This window comes from Nerophis lumbriciformis, linkage group LG01 (assembly GCF_033978685.3).
Source record: "Nerophis lumbriciformis linkage group LG01, RoL_Nlum_v2.1, whole genome shotgun sequence".
NCBI classification, from domain to species: domain Eukaryota; kingdom Metazoa; phylum Chordata; class Actinopteri; order Syngnathiformes; family Syngnathidae; genus Nerophis; species Nerophis lumbriciformis.
This window is the reverse complement of record NC_084548.2, coordinates 66442501-66465000: the sequence shown is the minus strand read 5'-3', so window position 1 is coordinate 66465000 and position 22500 is coordinate 66442501. Positions and strand designations below refer to the sequence as shown.

General features: G+C 36.4%; 1 protein-coding gene across 1 annotated transcript in view; it reads right to left on the bottom strand.

Moving 5' to 3' along the window:
- LOC133571982 (uncharacterized) overlaps positions 1–22500 on the bottom strand; it is a 118420-nt gene that overhangs the window by 9035 nt on the left and 86885 nt on the right. The window contains exons 29-34 of the mRNA XM_061924563.2: positions 22499–22500; positions 22387–22422; positions 22285–22321; positions 7003–7560; positions 512–684; positions 288–441 (exon numbers count right to left, since the gene is read on the bottom strand). The exon at positions 22499–22500 is cut by the window's right edge and continues 79 nt beyond it. Coding sequence (XP_061780547.2) covers positions 288–441; positions 512–684; positions 7003–7560; positions 22285–22321; positions 22387–22422; positions 22499–22500 — 960 coding nt within the window. The remainder of the gene's footprint in view (positions 1–287; positions 442–511; positions 685–7002; positions 7561–22284; positions 22322–22386; positions 22423–22498) is intronic.

Genomic DNA, 22500 nt, shown 5'->3' with positions numbered 1-22500 from the left:
ACCACCATAATGACATTAAAATACAGTAACGTAGTAGACCTAAGTATTCATTAAAAACACAGCAGAGGTTTTATTCAACAAGTATATGTAATATTTTTGGCCACTGTAAGACAATTTGAACAGTAACACTGTCTGTAAATATTTAATTGATTCTTTGGCGTAACCCTAGATGAAGCCCACGCACCACTACCGCTACCACAGTTTGAGAATCACTGATATATGATATATTACTTGATGTATTATTATGAAAGTATATTCTGGAAGCGCATTAGCAGAGTCTTGTCTACCTTTGGGAAGAGAAGGCCTGGACTGGCCAGATGTTACATTGACAGTAGAAGATGGGACGGACTCTTCTCTGGAGGAAGGCCCGAAGTCTGTGTTGACGCGGTTAAAAGTGTCCCCGCGTTCAGTCCCCCATTGCGTGGTCTCCACGTACCCTTGCTGAAGACAAGTTCATTAGAGTTCATCAGTTCTCCGCCTGACTTTACTGCCCACATTTGCATGTCCATACCTGTCCTTTACTGGGTCCTCTCTGGCTGGGGTTCTGCTCAACGGCAGGCTGGTACCCATAGCCGCCTATGGCATACCTCCCATTGTCACCGTTGTTTCCGTTGGTGATTCTGTTATATATCAGGGCTCCGTTCTCGTCCTCGCAGAACCGGCTGACCAACTTGGATTCCAGAGCTGACACAGAGAAAGCAACAACAACAACAAAAAACTGATGTCAATGTGCAACCTTCGTGATCGAAGTTGAAGTCTAGTCACTTTCAGTCATTTCAGCGGCACTGCTTGATGAATATTCATGTCGAGGGATACATTTTGAGTCTAGAAAGATCTTCTTTCATTAGAAATGCAAATCCTGGGTCACATTCAGTGCAATTACACAACAGGGGGGGAAAAGATGCATACTTATTTGGGGATTCTTTACTTCTCTTTGAAAGAAAAGCTGATGTTTTCAATAAGGATTGAGTTAAGCCCACAATTATTTATACCACTAATTTTTTTTTTTTTTTAAACATTCTTTATTGTATTCTTATTATCGGTTTCCTTGGACGCATCCTCGCTCATCCATGCGGACTGGACACTGGCCAAGAGTTGGTGGGCGGCCGAGGGTGGAGTCGGCTCTCTTGGTTGCTTTGTTGGGTCCGCTCCTGTCTCTGGCCATGCTCCCCCCAGCAGACGATGTCGTGGAACACCGCAGAGGCCACCACAGTGAATATGTTTTTTTTAATTTTTTGTTTTACTTTTGTAGCTGTGTGTAATGTCTTTAATGCCCTTTGATGTTTCCCTCTTACACACATGTTTATGTGTGTTATGGCTATGAGTTTTTTTTTCCTTGGCCTCAGTCTAAACCCCCTCTCCAGGGGCCCAGGCTTAGACTGATTTTTTTTTTTTTTCCACCCCCCATCTCCCAGAAACACATTTACGCACCACTGGATATTGAAACACATCAACAGTGTACATAATATATTACAGCTGTGTTGCTTCTCGGGACGGTTTTGGCCAAAATACTCATTCATTCATTCATTCATCTTTATTTATCTCCTTCATTGATGTGCATCTTTGATCGATAGACAATTATACCACAATTATTCAATTATACATTTACACACCAATGCCTGAGAAGGAGCAGGATGGAGAAAAATATTATATTTTCCTGCCCCCTTCAACATAATACGTAGTCTTACTTAATAATATCATATAAACCAACAATTATATCCAAATATAACGAAAACAAACCAAAAAACATACAAAAAAACACAACAAGTGCAAAATATATTACAAAGAGTGGAAAACCACATCTGCACCGAACTTCAGGAATTGGTTAAATGAACTTGTGAACGTAAAGACTTTTGACAAAAAAAGATTTATAAACTCTACAAATATGAATAAATGGGAACTAACCAGGAAGCCTTTACTGACATATATTGAATAATAACTTATAGACATTTTTTTTTTTTTTTCCCCACGGGAAAGGAAGGGGAAGAAAAAAAAGGCGAAAGAAAGGAAATAAGAAGGGAAAAGAGGAAGAAAAAGGAAAAAATAAAATAAAAATTGTTGTATCGTTTTTGTAGTTGTATTCCTTTTTTATTATTGTTATTATTTTTTGTATTGTTCCCACACTACCATTGCCTTTTTGTGTCACTTTTGATATGGTTTTGTCACGGTTTATTTGCTTTTTTTTGTGACTTTTTTTTACATTTATTTTATTTTTTTGGCACCTGATCAAGCCACGAAAATGTGACTCTTCTTCTTCTTTTTTTAAGTGTGAACGGTGGAGAGGTCCCCGGGAGGTGATGTAGTGATCACTTCCTAAGGATCCTTGATGCCGAGGAATATTCATCCATCTTGCTATGGTCTGGATCGTCTGCTGATCCTGAGCCAGTGCAGGATGGATGGATATATACAAACCCTGTTTCCATATGAGTTGGTCTCCGTTGTGGTATTTTAGGATTCATAATGCACCACACATTTTCAATGGGAGACAGGCCTGGACTACAGGCAGGCCAGTCTAGTACCTGCACTCTTTTACTATGAAGCCACGTTGATGTAACACGTGGCTTTGCATCGTCTTGCAGAAATAAGCACGGGCGTCCATGGTAATGTTGCTTGGATGGCAACATATGTTGCTCCAAAACCTGAATGTACCTTTCAGCATTAATGGCACCTTCACAGATGTGTAAGTTACCCATGTCTTGGGCACTAATACACCCCCATACCATCACAGATGCTGGCTTTTCCACTTTGCGCCTATAACAATCCAGATGGTTCTTTTCCTCTTTGGTCCGGAGGACACGACGTCCACAGTTTCCAAAAACAATTTGAAATGTGGATTCGTCAGACCACAGAACACTTTTCCGCTTTGTATCAGTCCATCTTAGATGAGCTCAGGCCCAGCGAAGCCGACGGCGTTTCTGGGTGTTGTTGATAAACGGTTTTCGCCTTGCATAGGAGAGTTTTAACTTGCACTTACAGATGTAGCGACCAACTGTAGTTACTGACAGTTGGTTTCTGAAGTGTTCCTGAGCCCATGTGGTGATATCCTTTACACACTGATGTCGCTTGTTGATGCAGTACAGCCTGAGGGATCGAAGTTCACGGGCTTAGCTGCTTACGTGCAGTGATTCCTCCAGATTCTCTGAACCCTTTGATGATATTATGGACCGTAGATGGTGAAATCCATAAATTCCTTGCAATAGCTGGTTGAGAAAGGTTTTTCTTAAACTGTTCAACAATTTGCTCACGCATTTGTTGACAAAGTGGTAACCCTCGCCCCATCCTTGTTTGTGAATGACTGAGCATTTCATGTAATCTACTTTTATAGCCAATCACGGCACCCACCTGTTCCCATTTTGCCTGTTCACCTGTGGGATGTTCCAAATAAGTGTTTGACGAGCATTCCTCAACTTTATCAGTATTTATTGCCACCTTTCCCAACTTCTTTGTCACATGTTGCTGGCATCAAATTCTAAAGTTAATGATTATTTGCAAAAAAAAAAAAAAGTTTATCAGTTTGAACATCAAACATGTTGTTTTTGTAGCATCTTCAACTGAATATGGGTTGAAAATGATTTGCAAATCATTGTAATCCGTTTATATTTACATCTAACACAATTTCCCAACTCATATGGAAACGGGGTTTGTACAATATCTGGGTACTTTTTCTAATAATGTCTATACTGTAAGCCTTGAGTTGTTAAATCCCAAGTGCACCTCTCTCCTCAAGCGTGCATGTGAGTGTGGATGTGTGCATGTATGATTGTCAATTGTGATTTTAACTGGAAAATTCAATAAATTATATTTGCAAGAACAGTGTACATAACGGGTTATTTAAAAATCAATAAACCCGCATCAGCAATTAAAACATAACTTATGTGGTACTGTCAAAATTAAAATGGTAAAAAACATATTAAACCTGAAAAAATAAAGATATAAAATATCTGAACTCACAATCTGTAGAACCCATTCGAGCTTCCGGGGTTGGCCGACATGGTCTCACAAGATGTAGTTTCTCTTTGAATATCCTTCTTCAAAATGGCCTTGCAAACATATGCGTTGTCTTGTCTCATCATAAAAGATGCAGACGAGGTGTGTTGGCTGAGTTCTTAAAGTTTACTCCACAAGATGCTCATCAAAAACATCCCGCTGCCGGCATGGCTAAATGCATGCTCTTCACTACTGTGGCATGCTGGGTAATGGAGTTCTTATGTTATCTAGCTCATAACATCACTATGTATCTGCCTTAGGCCAGCTAGAAGGCCTTACTGACAACAACTCGTGATCTGATTGGCTATTGCAACTGTCTATCAACTGTATGTCTCCGTTCACTTACAGTGCACAGACATTGTTGATTCTAAAGGCTTCGGGCAGATTTGGTACAGCATGGCAACATAAGCTAACTAAATTCTGAATGGATAAAAACTCTATAACCTTTAAAGACTCCATTATTATTGACTATCTACCTCTAGGGGTCCCCGCAACCCACTCTATGTATTTATTTAGTTTGCCTTTTCTTTGGCCCACCCCTATAATGTTATACATGTTCTCTACCCACAGTAAAAACAGCATCTATCTATATCTTGACAAAAAAAACAATGACTTGTGTGTTGTTTAGGGAACAGATGGTAATGGTTATGTGCAGTAAAACGTTTCATGAACTCACCTTAATGTGTGTTCCTAAATTTGTGTTCCACATCTTAGATGAAGAGAGGAGGTATGGTTTTGGTCTACAGAGTAAACGACTAAAAACCAAGGTTTTGGGCATTGTTTTCTCTAAAGGCATACGTTTGTCTAAACCAGGCCAAGAACACGCATTATTGTGAGTTTCCCGCATGTCGTCTTCATCACTAAAGGAAAAATCTCATCTGTGGGAGAGAATCCTTCTGCCATTTTCAAGTATGTTTTTTTTTTTTTTTTTGAGTGGTCAGCTTGAAGCGTCCCTCTGTCTCTGACTCACTCGTCATCATGTGACATGAGTGCATTTCTGTTATGATTTTGCTTACTGGTTTCAAGTCGGTCACTTCTAAAATCCTCTCATAAACACTATTGAAATCCTCATACACACTACTGAAATCCTCTCATACACACTACTAAAATCCTCTCACACACTACTGAAATCCTTTCATTGACACTACTGAAATTCTTTCATACACACTACTGAAATCCTCTCACACACACACTACTGAAATCCTTTCATGCAGACTACTGAAATCCTTTCATACACACTACTAAAATCCTCTCACACACACACTACTGATTTGTTTGTATCATTCACAGTACTGAAATCCTTTCACACAAACTATTGAAACCCTTTCAAGTAGTGAGTAGTATTTTTTATAAAATCTCAAACACTAAAAACCTTTAATATACATTTTTGAAATGTTTTCTCTCATACACACTACTGGAATCCTTACATACACACAAATGAAATCCTTTCATACACACTACTGAAAATAATTTAAGTAGTGTGTGAGAGAATTTCAGTAGTGTCTGTGAGAGACTTTCAGTAGTGTTTGTGATTGTGTTTCAGAGAATAACAATTCAGTAGTGTGTGTGAAAGGTCTTCAGTAGTGTGAATGAGAGGATTTAAGTAGTGTGTATGACAGGATTTCAGTAGTGTGTATGAAAAGTTTTCAGTAGTGTGAATGAGAAGATTTAAGTAGTGTGTAGGAGAGGATTTCAGTAGTGTATGAGAGGATTTCAGTAGTGTGTATGAGAGAATTTCAATAGTGCGTATGAGATACATCCATAAACGTGGACGCATGTGGAAAAAGTGCAATATATTTATCTGTACAGTAATCTATATACCGTATTTATTTATATATATTTATATATTTTTTTTAATTTTATATATATATATTTATATATTATTTATATTTATTTATATATACACCTTATTGCTTTTTTATCCTGCACTACCATGAGCTTATGTCACGAAATTTTGTTCTTATCTGTGCTGTAAAGTTCAAATTTGAAAGTCGAAGTCTATGTCTAAGTCTAGAGATAAAAAATCAGTAGTGCGTGAGAGGATTTAAGTATTGTGTATGAGAGGATTTCAGTAGTGTGTTTGAGAGAAAAAAAATCTGTAGTGTGTATGAGAGGATTTAAGTAGTGTGTATGAGAGAGAAAAAAATCAGTAGTGTGTATCAGGATTTCAGTAGTGTGTACAGAAGGAAAAAAATCAGTAGTGTTTATGAGAGAACTTCAGTTGTGTGTATAAGAGGATTTCAGTAGTGTAATTAGAGAGAAAAAAATCAATAGTGTGTATGAGAGGATTTAAATAGTGTGTATGAGAGGATTTCAGTAGTGCGTATGAGAGAAAAAAATCAGTAGTGTGTATGAGAGGATTTCAATAGTGTGTATAGAGCAAAATAATCAGTAGTGTGTATGAGAGGATTTCAGTAGAGTGTATGAGAAAAAAAATCAGTAGTGTGTATTAGATGATTTCAGTAGTGTGCATGAGAGAGAAAAAATCAGTAGTGTGCATAAGAGGATTTCAGTAGTGTGTGAGAGAATAATTTTTCCAGTTGTTTTTTGTGAGCGCATTTCAGTAGTGGTCATTCTGAATAATGTCTCTCAGGGCTCCTCATACTTCATGTACATTTTTACCCCAAAAGTATTCCTGTCCGCGTCATGCTCCGTCACTGATTAGAGGCGGCCGTCATTAGTACTTGCTTTACCAAGCAGAAGGTCTTGGGTTCGAAACTCAGTCGCGGTATGGTTTTTAAATTTATGTTTTAATGATGTCAAAATTGTTTCATACGCTAAACTTCGGCATATTAATGAAAAAAAGTGGACAAAGTCATGCAGATTGACAAAAATGTTGGATACTAACTTAGTTATTTATGTGGTGCTGGGGTACCCATGATTTCAGCCTTTGGAAGCTGCTCTGGGACAACCAACTTTTGACCTGGGTTTTTGTCAACTCCTAGTCACGGCCCTGATTGACCTTCCTCATTTTCCAGAAATAATCGTGTGAGAATAAATTGGAGGTTTTTTTACCTGGCAAGGTGTTGAAGTCATCGATGAGGAACATGTGCTCGGCGTCGGGGTCGGATGCGATCAGATTGAGCTCTCGGAGGAACTCTGCCTGCGTGGGGTCCGAAGTGTTGACGATACCGAGGGCAAACATCTCGATGTTGGCGGCGTGGGCTTCACGCACGGCGATGTCCACCTTCACCGGCTCCCGCTTGTCCGCCTGTCCGTCGGTAATCACGATGGCCACTTTGCCCACGCCCAGGCGCGAGCTGTAGAAGGCCTCCTGGGTGGCTTTGCGGATGGCCGTGCCCGTGTAGGTGCCCTCGCCCATGTAGGGGATGTTCCTGACCGCCTGCTTGATGTCCTGTTTGTTCACGTAGCGGGCCAGGTTGAACACCAGCTTCACCTCCAGGCTGTACAGCACCAGGCCGATCCGGGTGGCGTTGCGGCCCACCGTGACTCTGTCCACCAGGGCGGCGACAAAGTCTTTGATGATCTCAAAGTTGTCCGGACCGACGCTCTCTGAGCTGTCGATGACAAACACCAGCTCCATGGGCTTCTCCTTACACTTCACCCCACACCCTGGAACCACAACATGCATGTTACACTTTGCTTTACATACAGTCGCCATCAAAAGTTTACATACACTTGTAAAGAACATAATGTCATGGCTGTCTTGAGTTTCCATTCATTTTTACAACTCTTATTTGTTTGTGATAGAGTTATTGGAGCACATACTTGTTTGTCACAAAAAACATTCATGAAGTTTGGTTCTTTTATGAATTTATTATGGGTCTATTGAAAATGTGAGCAAATCTGCTGGGTCAAAAGTATATATACAGCAATGTTAATATTTTGGTAACATGTCTCTCCTGAAGGAATCAATAAAGTACTATCTATCTAGGCAAGTTTTACTGCAATAAGGCGCTTTTGGTAGCCATCCACAAGCTTCTGGCAAGCTTCTGGTTGAATTTTTGACGACTCCTCTTGACAAAATTGGTGCAGTTCAGCTAAATGTGTTGGTTTTCTGACATGGAAATGTTTCTTCACCATCCATCCACCCATCTTCTTCGCGGGGGCAGCAGCCTAAGTAGGGAAGCCCAGACTTCCCTCTCCCCAGCCACTTCGTCCAGCTCTTCCCGGGGGATCCCGAGGCGTTCCCAGGCCAGCCGGGAGACATAGTCTTCCCAACGTGTCCTGGGTCTTCCCCGTGGCCTCCTACCGGTCGGACGTGCCCTAAACACCTCCCGAGGGAGGCGATCGGGTGGCATCCTGACCAGATGCCCGAACCACCTCATCTGGCTCCTCTCGATGTGGAGGAGCAGCGGCTTTACTTTGAGCTCCCTCCGGATGACAGAGCTTCTCACCCTATCTCTAAGGGAGAGCCCCGCCACCCGGCGGAGGAAACTCATTTCGGCCGCTTGTACCCGTGATCTTGTCCTTTCGGTCATAACCCAAAGCTCATGACCATAGGTGAGGATGGGAACGTAGATCGACCGGTAAATTGAGAGCTTTGCCTTCCGGCTCAGCTCCTTCTTCACCACAACGGATCGATACAGCGTCCGTATTACTGAAGACGCCGCACCACAATCCACTCTTCCCTCACTCGTGAACAAGACTCCGAGGTACTTGAACTCCTCCACTTGGGGCAAGATCTCCAACCCAACCCGGAGATGGCACTCCACCCTTTTCCGGGCGTGAACCATGGACTCGGACTTGGAGGTGCTGATTCTCATTCCAGTCGCTTCACACTCAGCTGCGAACCGATCCAGTGAGAGCTGAAGATCCTGGCCAGATGAAGCCTTCAGGACCACATCATCTGCAAATAGCAGAGACCTAATCCTGCAGCCACCAAACCGGATCCCCCCAACGCCTTGACTGCGCCTAGAAATTCTGTCCATAAAAGTTATGAACAGAATCGGTGACAAAGGGCAGCCTTGGCGGAGTCCAACCCTCACTGGAAACGTGTCCGAATTACTGCCGGCAATGCGGACCAAGCTCTGACATAGATCATACAGGGAGCAGACCGCCACAATCAGACAGTCCGATACCCCATACTCTCTGAGCACTCCCCACAGGACTTCCCGAGGGACACGGTCGAATGCCTTCTCCAAGTCCACAAAGCACACCTGATTTAGCCATTCCTTTACCACTTTTGACGTGTGTTTGGAGTCATTGTCCTGTTGGAACACTCAACTGAGCCCTAGACCCAACCTCCGGGCTGATGATTTTAGGTTGTCCTGAAGAATTCGGAGGTAATCCTCCTTTTTCATTGTCCCATTTACTCTCTGTAATGCACCAGTTCCATTGGCAGCAAAACAGGCCCAGAGTATAATACTACCACCACCATGCTTGACGGTAGGAATTGGTGTTCCTGGGATTTTCTCCTACAAACATATTGCTGGGTATTGTGGCCAAACAGCTCAACTTTTGTTTCATGGACAAAGAGAAGACCTTCTGGAGAAAAGGTCTGTGGTGGACATAATTCTACCGCTTTTGTCATTAACAATAGCACACTGTGAAAACAACGACCAATCTTTTTATTTTACCATAAAAAAAACTGACAGTTCCATATTTTACTGTAAAATAACAGAACTACCTGTTTTCTATTCACAGCACAGTAAAAACAACTGTAACTTTTATGGTTAAAAAATGGCAAAAGGTTGCAGAATTTTACCACTAAAATTGCAACGCTACTGTTATTCCATTTACAGTAATGCCCTGTAAAAATGACGCCTGTAGATTTTGACGGTAAAAAAAACGGCAGAGTTAGTGCTGCAAGGGGTTCTGGGTATTTGTTCTGTTGTGTTTATGTTGTGCTACGGTGCGGATGTTCTCCCGAAATGTGTTTTTGTAACAGTGTTAAAGTTGTTTATACGGCCCACAAACATACAAAGACAGTGCCATTAAGGTTTATGGCGCTCTGTGCTTCTCCCTACGTCCGTGTGCCACTCCGTACAGCAGCGTTTTAAAAAGTCATAAATTGTACTTTTTGAAACCGATACCGATAATTTCCGATATTACATTTTAAAGCATTTATCGGCCGATAATATCGGCAGTCCGATATTATCGGACATCTCTAAACGTAAGTATTTTTTAAGTTAGAGTAATGCACTGTATAAACAAAGTCTGTAGATTTTGAGGTTAAAAAAATAAAATAATGCATCTCAGGCGGCAAATTTTTACTGTAAAAATAAAAGTGGTACAGTTTTTCTATTTATGGTAATACACTGTAAAAACAACAGTTAAAACTGGCCGCTCAGTAGCCATAATTTTACTGTAAAAATAACAGCTATATCGTTTTTTCATTTATAGTAATGTACTGTAAAAATGATTTTACGGTTAAACTGGCAGAAAAGTTCCATCGTCAGAATTTTACCACTAAAATTACAACGCTACTGTTATTCCATTTACAATAATGCCCTGTAAAAACGGCGACTGTAGATTTTTACGGTAAAAAAAAACTGGCAGCTCATTTGTCTGAATTTTACCATTAAAAAAAACATTGATACAGTTTTTCCAGCTACAGTAATGTACTGTAAAAACGACTACAGATTTTACAGTAAAAAAAAAAAAAAAAAAAGACAGCTCAGATGCCTGAATTTTACTGTAAAACAGAACATGTAATGCACTGTAAAAACGACTGTAGCTTTTATGGTTAAAAAGAATTGGTAAAAAGTTACAGTAAAAATAACTGAATTTACAGACGTCGTTTTTACAGGGCATTACTGTAAAAATATTGGCCGCTCATTTGCCTGAATTTCACCATGAAACAAAACCACCGATAAAGTTTTTCCATTTACAGTAATGTACTGTAAAAACAACGTCTGTAGATTTTACGGTAAAAAAAACAAACTGGCCGCTCATTTGCCTGAATTTTACCATGAAAAACACTGATACACTTTTTCCATTTACAGTAATGTACTGTAAAAACGACTACAGATTTTACGGTAAAAAAAAGACAGTTTTACTGTAAAACAGAACTACCGTTTTTTTCATTTACAGTAACCCCCTGTAGAAACGAGTATAGATTTTACAGGTAAAAAAAAACTGGCCGCTCATTTGCCTGAATTTTACCATGAAAAAACACTGATACACTTTTTCCATTTACAGTAATGTACTGTAAAAACGACTACAGATTTTTTCGGGAGAAAAACAACATTTTACTATAAAACAGAACTACCATTTTTTTATTTACAGTAATGCCCTGTAAACACGACAACTATAGATTTTACGGTAAAAAAAAAACTGGTAGCTCATTTACCTGAATTTTACCATGAAAAAACACTGGTACAGTTTTTCCATTTACAGTAATGTACTGTAAAAATGACTACAGATTTTACGGTAAAAAAAAGACAGATTTACTGTAAAACAGAACTACCGTTTTTTTCATTTACAGTAACCCCCTGTAAAAACGAGTATAGATTTTACGGGTAAAAGAACTGACCGCTCATTTGCCTGAATTTTACCATTAAAAAAACACTGATACACTTTTTCCATTTACAGTAATGTACTGTAAAAACAACGTCTGTAGATTTTATGGTAAAAAAAAAAACTGGCCGCTCATTTACCTAAATTTTACCATGAAAAAACACTGATACACTTTCAACTTACAGTAATGTACTGTAAAAATGACTACAGATTTTTTCGGGAGAAAAAGAAAATTTTACTATAAAACAGAACTACCATTTTTTCATTTACAGTAATGCCCTGTAAAAACGACAACTATAGATTTTACGGTAAAAAAAAACCTGGTAGCTCATTTACCTGAATTTTACCATGAAAAAACACTGGTACAGTTTTTCCAATTACAGTAATGTACTGTAAAAAATGACTACAGATTTTACGGTAAAAAAAAAAGACAGCTTTACTGTAAAACAGAACTACCGTTTTTTTCATTTACAGTAACCCCCTGTAAAAACGACTATAGATTTTACTGGTAAAAAACTGACCGCTCATTTGCCTGAATTTTACCATTAAAAAAACACTGATACACTTTTTCCATTTACAGTAATGTACTGTAAAAACGACTAGAGATTTTTTCGGGAGAAAAAGACAATTTTACTATAAAACACAACTACCATTTTTCATTTACAGTAATGCCCTGTAAAAACGACGACTATAGATTTTACGGTAAAAAAAAAACTGGTAGCTCATTTACCTGAATTTTACCATGAAAAAAACACTGGTACAGTTTTTCCATTTACAGTAATGAACTGTAAAAACGACTACAGATTCTCCGGTAAAAAAAAGACAGATTTACTGTAAAACAGAACTACCATGTTTTCATTTACAGTAATGCCCCGTAAAAACAACGACTATAGTTTTACGGTAAAAAAAAAACTGGTAGCTCATTTACCTGAATTTTACCATGAAAAAACACTGGTACAGTTTTTCCATTTACAGTAATGTACTGTAAAAACGACTACAGATTCTCCGGTAAAAAAGACGGATTTACTGTAAAACAGAACTACCATTTTTTCATTTACAGTAACCCCCTGTAAAAACGAGTATAGATTTCACTGGTAAAAAACTGACCGCTCATTTGCCTGAATTTTACCATAAAAAAAACACTGATACACTTTTTCCATTTACAGTCATGTACTGTAAAAACGACTACAGATTTTTTCGGGAGAAAAAGAAAATTTTACTATAAAACAGAACTACCATTTTTTTTATTTACAGTAATGCTCTGTAAAAACGATGAATATAGATTTTACGGTAAAAAAAACTGGTAGCTCATTTACCTGAATTTTACCATGAAAAAACACTAGTACAGTTTTTCCATTTACAGTAATGTACTGCAAAAACGACTACAGAATTTCCGGTAAAAAAAGACTGTAAAACAGAACTACCGTTTTTTTCATTTACAGTAACCCCCTGTAAAAACGACTATAGATTTTACGGATAAAAAACTGACCACTCATTTGCCTGAATTTTACCATAAAAAAAACCCTGATACACTTTTCCATTTACAGTAATTTACTGTAAAAACGACTAGAGATTTTACGGTAGAAAAAGAAAATTTTACTATAAAACAGAACTACCATTTTTTCATTTACAGTAATGACCTGTAAAAACGACGACTATAGATTTTACGGTAAAAAACAAACAAACAGTTAGCTCATTTACCTGAATTTTACCATGAAAAAACACTGGTACTGTTTTTACATTTACAGTATTGTACTGTAAAAAGGACTACAGATTTTCCGGTAAAAAAAAGACAGATTTACTGTAAAACAGAACTACCGGTTTTTTCATTTACAGTAAAGCCCCGTAAAAACGACTATAGATTTTACGGGTAAAAAAACTGACCGCTCATTTGCCTGAATTTTACCATAAAAAAACACAGATACACTTTTTCCATTTACAGTAATGTACTATAAAAAAATGACTACAGATTTTACGGGAGAAAAAGAAAATTTTACTATAAAACAGAACTACCATTTTTTCATTTACAGTAATGCCCTGTAAAAACGACGACTATAGATTTTACGGTAAAAAAAAAAACTGGTAGCTCATTTACCTGAATTTTACCATGAAAAAACACTGGTAATGTTTTTCCATATACAGTAATGTACTGTAAAAACGACTACAGATTCTCCGGTTAAAAAGACGGATTTACTGTAAAACAAAACTACCATTTTTTCATTTACAGTAACCCCCTGTAAAAACGAGTATAGATTTTACAGGCAAAAAAACTGACCGCTCATTTGCCTGAATTTTACCATAAAAAAAACACTGATAAACTTTTTCAATTTACAGTAATTTACTGTAAAAACGACTAGAGATTTTACGGTAGAAAAAGAAAATTTTACTATAAAACAGAACTACCGTTTTTTTCATTTACAGTAATTTACTGTAAAAACGACGACTATAAATTTTACGGTAAAAAAAACAAACTGGTAGCTCATTTACCTGACTTTTACCATGAAAAAACACTGGTACTGTTTTTACATTTACAGTAATGTACTGTAAAAAGGACTACAGATTTTCCGGTAAGAAAAAAGACAGATTTACTGTAAAACAGAACTACCGTTTTTCATTTACAGTAAAGCCCCGTAAAAACGACGACTATAGTTTTACGGTAAAAAAAAGACAGATTTACTGTAAAACAGAACTACCGTTTTTTCATTTACAGTAAAGCCCCGTAAAAACGACTATAGATTTTACGGGTAAAAAAACTGACCGCTCATTTGCCTGAATTTTACCATAAAAAAACACTGATACACTTTTTCCATTTAAAGTAATGTACTATAAAAAACGACTACAGATTTTATGGGAGAAAAAGAAAATTTTACTATAAAACAGAACTACCATTTTTTCATTTACAGTAATGTCCTGTAAAAACGACGACTATAGTTTTACGGTAAAAAAAAAACTTGTAGCTCATTTATCTGAATTTTATCATGAAAAAACACTGGTACAGTTTTTCCATTTACAGTAATGTACTGTAAAAATTACTACAGATTTTATGGTTAAAAAAAAGAGATTTATTGTAAAACAGAACTACCGTTTTTTCATTTACAGTAATGCCCCGTAAAAACGACGACTATAGTTTTACGGAAAAAACAACAACTGGTAGCTCATTTGCCTGAATTTTACCTTGAAAATACACTGATACACTTTTTCATTTACAGTAATGTACTGTAAAAACGACTACAGATTCTCCGGTAAAAAAGACGGATTTACTGTAAAACAGAACTACCATTTTTTCATTTACAGTAACCCCCTGTAAAAACGAGTATAGATTTCACTGGTAAAAAACTGACCGCTCATTTGCCTGAATTTTACCATAAAAAAAACACTGATACACTTTTTCCATTTACAGTCATGTACTGTAAAAACGACTACAGATTTTTTCGGGAGAAAAAGAAAATTTTACTATAAAACAGAACTACCATTTTTTTATTTACAGTAATGCTCTGTAAAAACGATGAATATAGATTTTACGGTAAAAAAAACTGGTAGCTCATTTACCTGAATTTTACCATGAAAAAACACTAGTACAGTTTTTCCATTTACAGTAATGTACTGTAAAAATTACTACAGATTTTATGGTTAAAAAAAAGAGATTTACTGTAAAACAGAACTACCGTTTTTTCATTTACAGTAATGCCCCGTAAAAACGACGACTATAGTTTTACGGAAAAAACAACAACTGGTAGCTCATTTGCCTGAATTTTACCTTGAAAATACACTGATACACTTTTTCATTTACAGTAATGTACTGTAAAAACGACTACAGATTCTCCGGTAAAAAAGACGGATTTACTGTAAAACAGAACTACCATTTTTTCATTTACAGTAACCCCCTGTAAAAACGAGTATAGATTTCACTGGTAAAAAACTGACCGCTCATTTGCCTGAATTTTACCATAAAAAAAACACTGATACACTTTTTCCATTTACAGTAATTTACTGTAAAAACGACTAGAGATTTTACGGTAGAAAAAGAAAATTTTACTATAAAACAGAACTACCATTTTTTCATTTACAGTAATGACCTGTAAAAACGACGACTATAGATTTTACGGTAAAAAACAAACAAACAGTTAGCTCATTTACCTGAATTTTACCATGAAAAAACACTGGTACTGTTTTTACATTTACAGTATTGTACTGTAAAAAGGACTACAGATTTTCCGGTAAAAAAAAGACAGATTTACTGTAAAACAGAACTACCGGTTTTTTCATTTACAGTAAAGCCCCGTAAAAACGACTATAGATTTTACGGGTAAAAAAACTGACCGCTCATTTGCCTGAATTTTACCATAAAAAAACACAGATACACTTTTTCCATTTACAGTAATGTACTATAAAAAAATGACTACAGATTTTACGGGAGAAAAAGAAAATTTTACTATAAAACAGAACTACCATTTTTTCATTTACAGTAATGCCCTGTAAAAACGACGACTATAGATTTTACGGTAAAAAAAACAAACTGGTAGCTCATTTACCTGAATTTTACCATGAAAAAACACTGGTAATGTTTTTCCATATACAGTAATGTACTGTAAAAACGACTACAGATTCTCCGGTTAAAAAGACGGATTTACTGTAAAACAAAACTACCATTTTTTCATTTACAGTAACCCCCTGTAAAAACGAGTATAGATTTTACAGGCAAAAAAACTGACCGCTCATTTGCCTGAATTTTACCATAAAAAAAACACTGATAAACTTTTTCAATTTACAGTAATTTACTGTAAAAACGACTAGAGATTTTACGGTAGAAAAAGAAAATTTTACTATAAAACAGAACTACCGTTTTTTCATTTACAGTAATTTACTGTAAAAACGACGACTATAAATTTTACGGTAAAAAAACCAAACTGGTAGCTCATTTACCTGACTTTTACCATGAAAAAACACTGGTACTGTTTTTACATTTACAGTAATGTACTGTAAAAAGGACTACAGATTTTCCGGTAAGAAAAAAGACAGATTTACTGTAAAACAGAACTACCATTTTTCATTTACAGTAAAGCCCCGTAAAAACGACGACTATAGTTTTACGGTAAAAAAAAGACAGATTTACTGTAAAACAGAACTACCGTTTTTTCATTTACAGTAAAGCCCCGTAAAAACGACTATAGATTTTACGGGTAAAAAAACTGACCGCTCATTTGCCTGGATTTTACCATAAAAAAACACTGATACACTTTTTCCATTTAAAGTAATGTACTATAAAAAACGACTACAGATTTTATGGGAGAAAAAGAAAATTTTACTATAAAACAGAACTACCATTTTTTCATTTACAGTAATGTCCTGTAAAAACGACGACTATAGTTTTACGGTAAAAAAAACAAACTTGTAGCTCATTTATCTGAATTTTACCATGAAAAAACACTGGTACTGTTTTTACATTTACAGTAATGTACTGTAAAAATTACTACAGATTTTATGGTTAAAAAAAAGAGATTTACTGTAAAACAGAACTACCGTTTTTTCATTTACAGTAATGCCCCGTAAAAACGACGACTATAGTTTTACGGGAAAAAAAACAACTGGTAGCTCATTTGCCTGAATTTTACCTTGAAAATACACTGATACACTTTTTCATTTACAGTATTGTACTGTAAAAACGACTAGAGATTTTACGGTAGAAGAAGAAAATTTTACTATAAAACAGAACTACCGTTTTTTCATTTACAGTAATGCCCTGTAAAAACGACGACTATAGATTTTACGGTAAAAAAAACCAACTGGTAGCTCATTTACCTGAATTTTACCATGAAAAAACACTGGTACTGTTTTTACATTTACAGTAATGTACTGTAAAAAGGACTACAGATTTTCCGGTAAAAAAAAAGACAGATTTACTGTAAAACAGAACTACCGTTTTTCATTTACAGTAAAGCCCCGTAAAAACGACGACTATAGTTTTACGGTAAAAAAAAGACAGATTTACTGTAAAACAGAACTACCGTTTTTTCATTTACAGTAAAGCCCCGTAAAAACGACTATAGATTTTACGGGTAAAAAAACTGACCGCTCATTTGCCTGAATTTTACCATAAAAAAACACTGATACACTTTTTCCATTTACAGTAATGTACTATAAAAAACGACTACAGATTTTATGGGAGAAAAAGAAAATTTTACTATAAAACAGAACTACCATTTTTTCATTTACAGTAATGTCCTGTAAAAACGACGACTATAGTTTTACGGTAAAAAAAAAAACTTGTAGCTCATTTATCTGAATTTTATCATGAAAAAACACTGGTACAGTTTTTCCATTTACAGTAATGTACTGTAAAAATTACTACAGATTTTATGGTTAAAAAAAAGAGATTTACTGTAAAACAGAATTACCGTTTTTTCATTTACAGTAATGCCCCGTAAAAACGACGACTATAGTTTTACGGTATAAAAAAAACTGGTAGCTCATTTGCCTGAATATTCCCTTGAAAATACACTGATACACTTTTTCATTTACAGTAATGTACTGTAAAAACGACTAGAGATTTTACGGTAGAAGAAGAAAATTTTACTATAAAACAGAACTACCGTTTTTTCATTTACAGTAATGCCCTGTAAAAACGACGACTATAGATTTTACGGTAAAAAAAACAACTGGTACACTGTAAAAAATTACTGTATAAATACTAAAAAAAATTACAGTTATATACTGTTCTTCTTAAATGCAGTTAAGTACTGTAAATTTTGTTGCATTTTACAAAAAATATCGACCAGCAGTAAGTTACTGTAAAACTACAGTATAATTCAGTATTTTTCAGACTTGTTTCTTGGGTCCGCCCACAATTCGTCCAACCGAGCTTCATTTCACCTGGCCGCCGCAGCTAAATCCATCCTACTGCATGGTGTGTTTTTGATAACAAGGTAAGAGTCACTTGTACCTTGATGTGTCATTTTCTGTTTGAATTGCTTTATATATATATATTTATAAAGTCCGAAATGACATAGCGTCACAGTCAGCATCACAGACACTATCGTTGACCACATGTACCGCCGCATGCTAGCGAGCTAAGTTTTCTTCATATTTGTCATAGTGATCATAATGTCATAGTCATCTCAAAAAGATGATAACTTGCAACATATGTGCTACGACTTGCAGCAATGTATTTGCGTATGTTAGACCAGTGGGGGGGTACTTGAAGGTATGCCAAGGGGTACGTGAGATTTTTTTTAAATATTCGAAAAATAGCAACACTTAAAAAATCCTTTAGAAATATATTTATTGAATAATACTTCAACAAAATACATGTTTAGGATGAAGTTCATGAATCCTGAAGGATCTCTACTACAATCCCCAAAGAGGGCACTTTAAATTGATGATTACTTCTATGTGTAGAAATCTTTATTTATAATTGAATCACTTGTTTATTTTTCAACAAGTTTTTAGTTGTTTTTATATATTTTTTTCCAAATAGTTCAAGAAAGACCACTACAAATGAGCAATATTTTGCACTGTTATACAATTTAATAAATCAGAAACTGATGACATAGTGCTGTATTTTACTTCTTTATCTCTTTTTTTCAACCAAAAATGCTTTGCTCTGATTAGGGGGGTACTTGAATTAAAAAAATGTTCACAGCACTGAAAAAAGGTTGAGAACCACTGTCCTAAGGCAGTGGTTCTCAAGACTTTTTCAGTGATGTACCCCCTGTGTATACTATTGTATAACAGTGCAAAATATTTCTCATTTGTACTAGTCTTTCTTGAACTATTTGGAAAAAATATATAAAACAACTAAAAATTTGTTGATAAATAAACAAGTGATTCAATTATAAATAAATATTTCTACACATAGAAGTAATCAACTTAAAGTGCCCTCTTTGGGGATTGTAATAGAGTTCCATCTGGATTCATCAACTTCATTCTCAATATTTCTTCACAAAAAAATTAATCTTTAACATCAATATTTATGGAACATGTCCACATGTCTCAGCTGCATTACTGCTACGTTTTAACCAAGCCTCCATTGTTTTCTACATGGATAGTTGATTGACAGTTGGTGCTGTGTGGCACCGCCAGGTAGGGTCAAACCATCATGGCATGGGGGAAACTCTGGCTTTGTGGTAATGAATAGAATAGCCTACTTGATTTGATGTTCAGTTTATGAACTTACATTCATATTTTGTCGAAGTATTAATCAATAAATATATTTATAAAGGATTTTTGAATAGTTGCTATTTTTAGAATATTTAAAAAAAATCTAACGTACCCCTTGGCATACCTTCAAGTACCCCCAGGGGTACGCGTACCCCGATTTGAGAACCACTGCCTTAGGAGACTAGATGTAAACAGAGTAAAGAGAGAGCGAGTGAGGTGGCCATTCCAAATACCTTTAAAATGCTAACCATTTTGGATACTGTTTAGGAACATAAACTGCATTTCTTGACTGTACCAGTTGCTGGTGACAAAGTCACAATAAAACGTTGGATGATCAGCATGGAAGGTGTTGTCATCTGCGAAGGCGTCCAACCTAGCTTCATCTCAGGGCTTGCTACCCTTCTTGCCACCTATTATGTGTTCAACTTGGAATACCAAGAGGAAGGTGCTCGGACATTGGAATTTGTTCAAAGGTAAATCCCCTTGATACTGTTAAATACTGTTAGGATATTTTGCCCCTTTTCTCACTTCTGTTCAGGAATTTGACTTGTCATTTCCCCAAGTTTGTGCCTTAAATCAATGACTCTTCTGTTCCTTTGTGGACTTTCTTATTAGGGACCGAAGCACCAGTTTGACTCTAGGATACAGAGAAGGTAGGTAATGTGCAGGTAAAGATATGTTGACTGGGTCAAAGAAGGAAGCACCTGTTTGACTCCAGGATGCAGAAAAAGTAGGTAATTTGCAGGTAAAGATATGTTGACTGGGTGATCCCAGTCAACATATCTTTACCTGCAGGAAGCACCAGTGTGACCCGAGGATGCAGAGCAAATAGGTAATGTGCAGGTAAAGATATGTTGAATGGGTAAAGGCAGGAAGCACCAGTGTGACCCCAGGATGCAGAGAAGATAGGTAATGAGCAGGTAACGATATGTTAAATGGGTGAAAGCAGGAAACATCAGCGTAAATACACGGTCCCGTAGATGGAGAGAAAACACATAAATAGAGAGAGGGATTGGGGAGGCTTTAGCATTGTCTTCCTCTCTGAATTTGTCTTAATGGGTTTTAGAGCATTCACTCATCTACAGCTGTGGTTATGGTATAGGCTCACATATATCCTAAAATTGATATGAATATTTGTGCAGTGCATATTCCTAAATTAACAATGTGAGGAGTTCTGTATCGACTGCAAGTAATCTTCAATCACAACATAATATCTAATATGCCTTCTCTCTTTTTTAGGCGATTCATTGGCGTTAACCCTGAGAGGGGAACAAAGGCTAGCCAGGGAAAGGTGGTGTCCAAGAAGACTGGGAAGCGGGTCCAGAAAAAGGCAGCAACTGTAAATCCTCACGTAGCCACCCTTATAAAACATCTCACAGACTTTGAGTGGGGCTTTATGTAGTCGACAACTAAACACTGGACTCGTGTTCAGTTATTTGTCTCCAGTTTGAAATTAAGTTGACTTGTTCTAAATGTTAAAATGCTTTACTGAAAATAAGAAGAATGCACTAAATGTACATTGAATGTATTTGATGCGCTTTAAAATAATTGGTTAATAAAAGCATAAACTTGCAAGGCCATTTCTCCAGTCATTTTTATGCCAGCAGATTGCATGGGTTTTGATTTTGAAAAATTAAAAGTTCAACTCATTAACTTCTAGTGGCATTATACTGTAAAGCTCAGTCTATAGTGCTTACAATTATTTTACTGTAATTAACTGTTCATAGATATTACAGTAGATACACTAAAATAACAGTGTAATGCCGCTAAACAGATGACAGTATTATGCTGTGAAGCGTATATTTGATACAGCACAGTACTGTGATACCTTTTACAGTAATAAACTGTAGTGATAAATCACAGTATATGTGCTGTAGAAAAACAGTATATACTGGAACCATTAGCTGCCAGTAGGTTACTGTATTTAAACGGTGAAAATTCTTACAGTGTAGCTCATTTACCTGAATTTTACCATGAAAAAACACTGGTACTGTTTTTACATTTACAGTAATGTACTGTAAAAACGACTACAGATTTTCCGGTAAAAAAGACAGATTTACTGTAAAACAGAGCTACCGTTTTTTTCATTTACAGTAATGCCCCGTAAAAACGACGACTATAGTTTTACGGTAAAAAAAAACCTGGTAGCTCATTTACCTGAATTTTACCACGAAAAAACACTGGTACAGTTTTTCCATTTACAGTAATGTACTGTAAAAACGACTACAGATTTTACGGTAAAAAAAGACAGATTTACTGTAAAACAAAACTACCGTTTTTTTCATTTACAGTAATACCCTGTAAAAACGACGACTATAGTTTTACGGTAAAAAAAACAACTGGTAGCTCATTTACCTGAATTTTACCAAGAAAAAACACTGATACACTTTTTCCATTTACAGTAATGTACTGTAAAAACAACTACAGATTTTTTCAGGAGAAAAAGAACATTTTACTATAAAACAGAACTACCATTTTTTCATTTACAGTAATGCCCTGTAAAAACAACGACTACAGGTTTCACGGTACAAAAAGGCAGCTCAGATTAATTTTACTGTAAAAAACAGCTGTATTGTTTTCCCATTTACAGTAACACACTGTAAAACAATAACAGTATGGAGGGAGACAGCCAGAATTTTAACGTTAGAATACCAGTAGTCCCGCTTTTCTATTTCACAGTAATATACATATTTGTCACTTGAGAATAAAAAAGCGTACCGCAGATCTCTTTGATGAGTCGTATGATGTCGTCCCTCTGAAATAAATACATCAATCATTGACTAGCATTAGCATGAATGAAAAAGTAGCAGCGTGACTCACCGTGAGGCCCGCTTCTCCTTTGACACCAGTTCCACCCTCGTATGATAAGACATTTCATTAGGGACCCATTCAGGTGCATTTATTTTGCATGATTTCATCAAATAATACTCACGG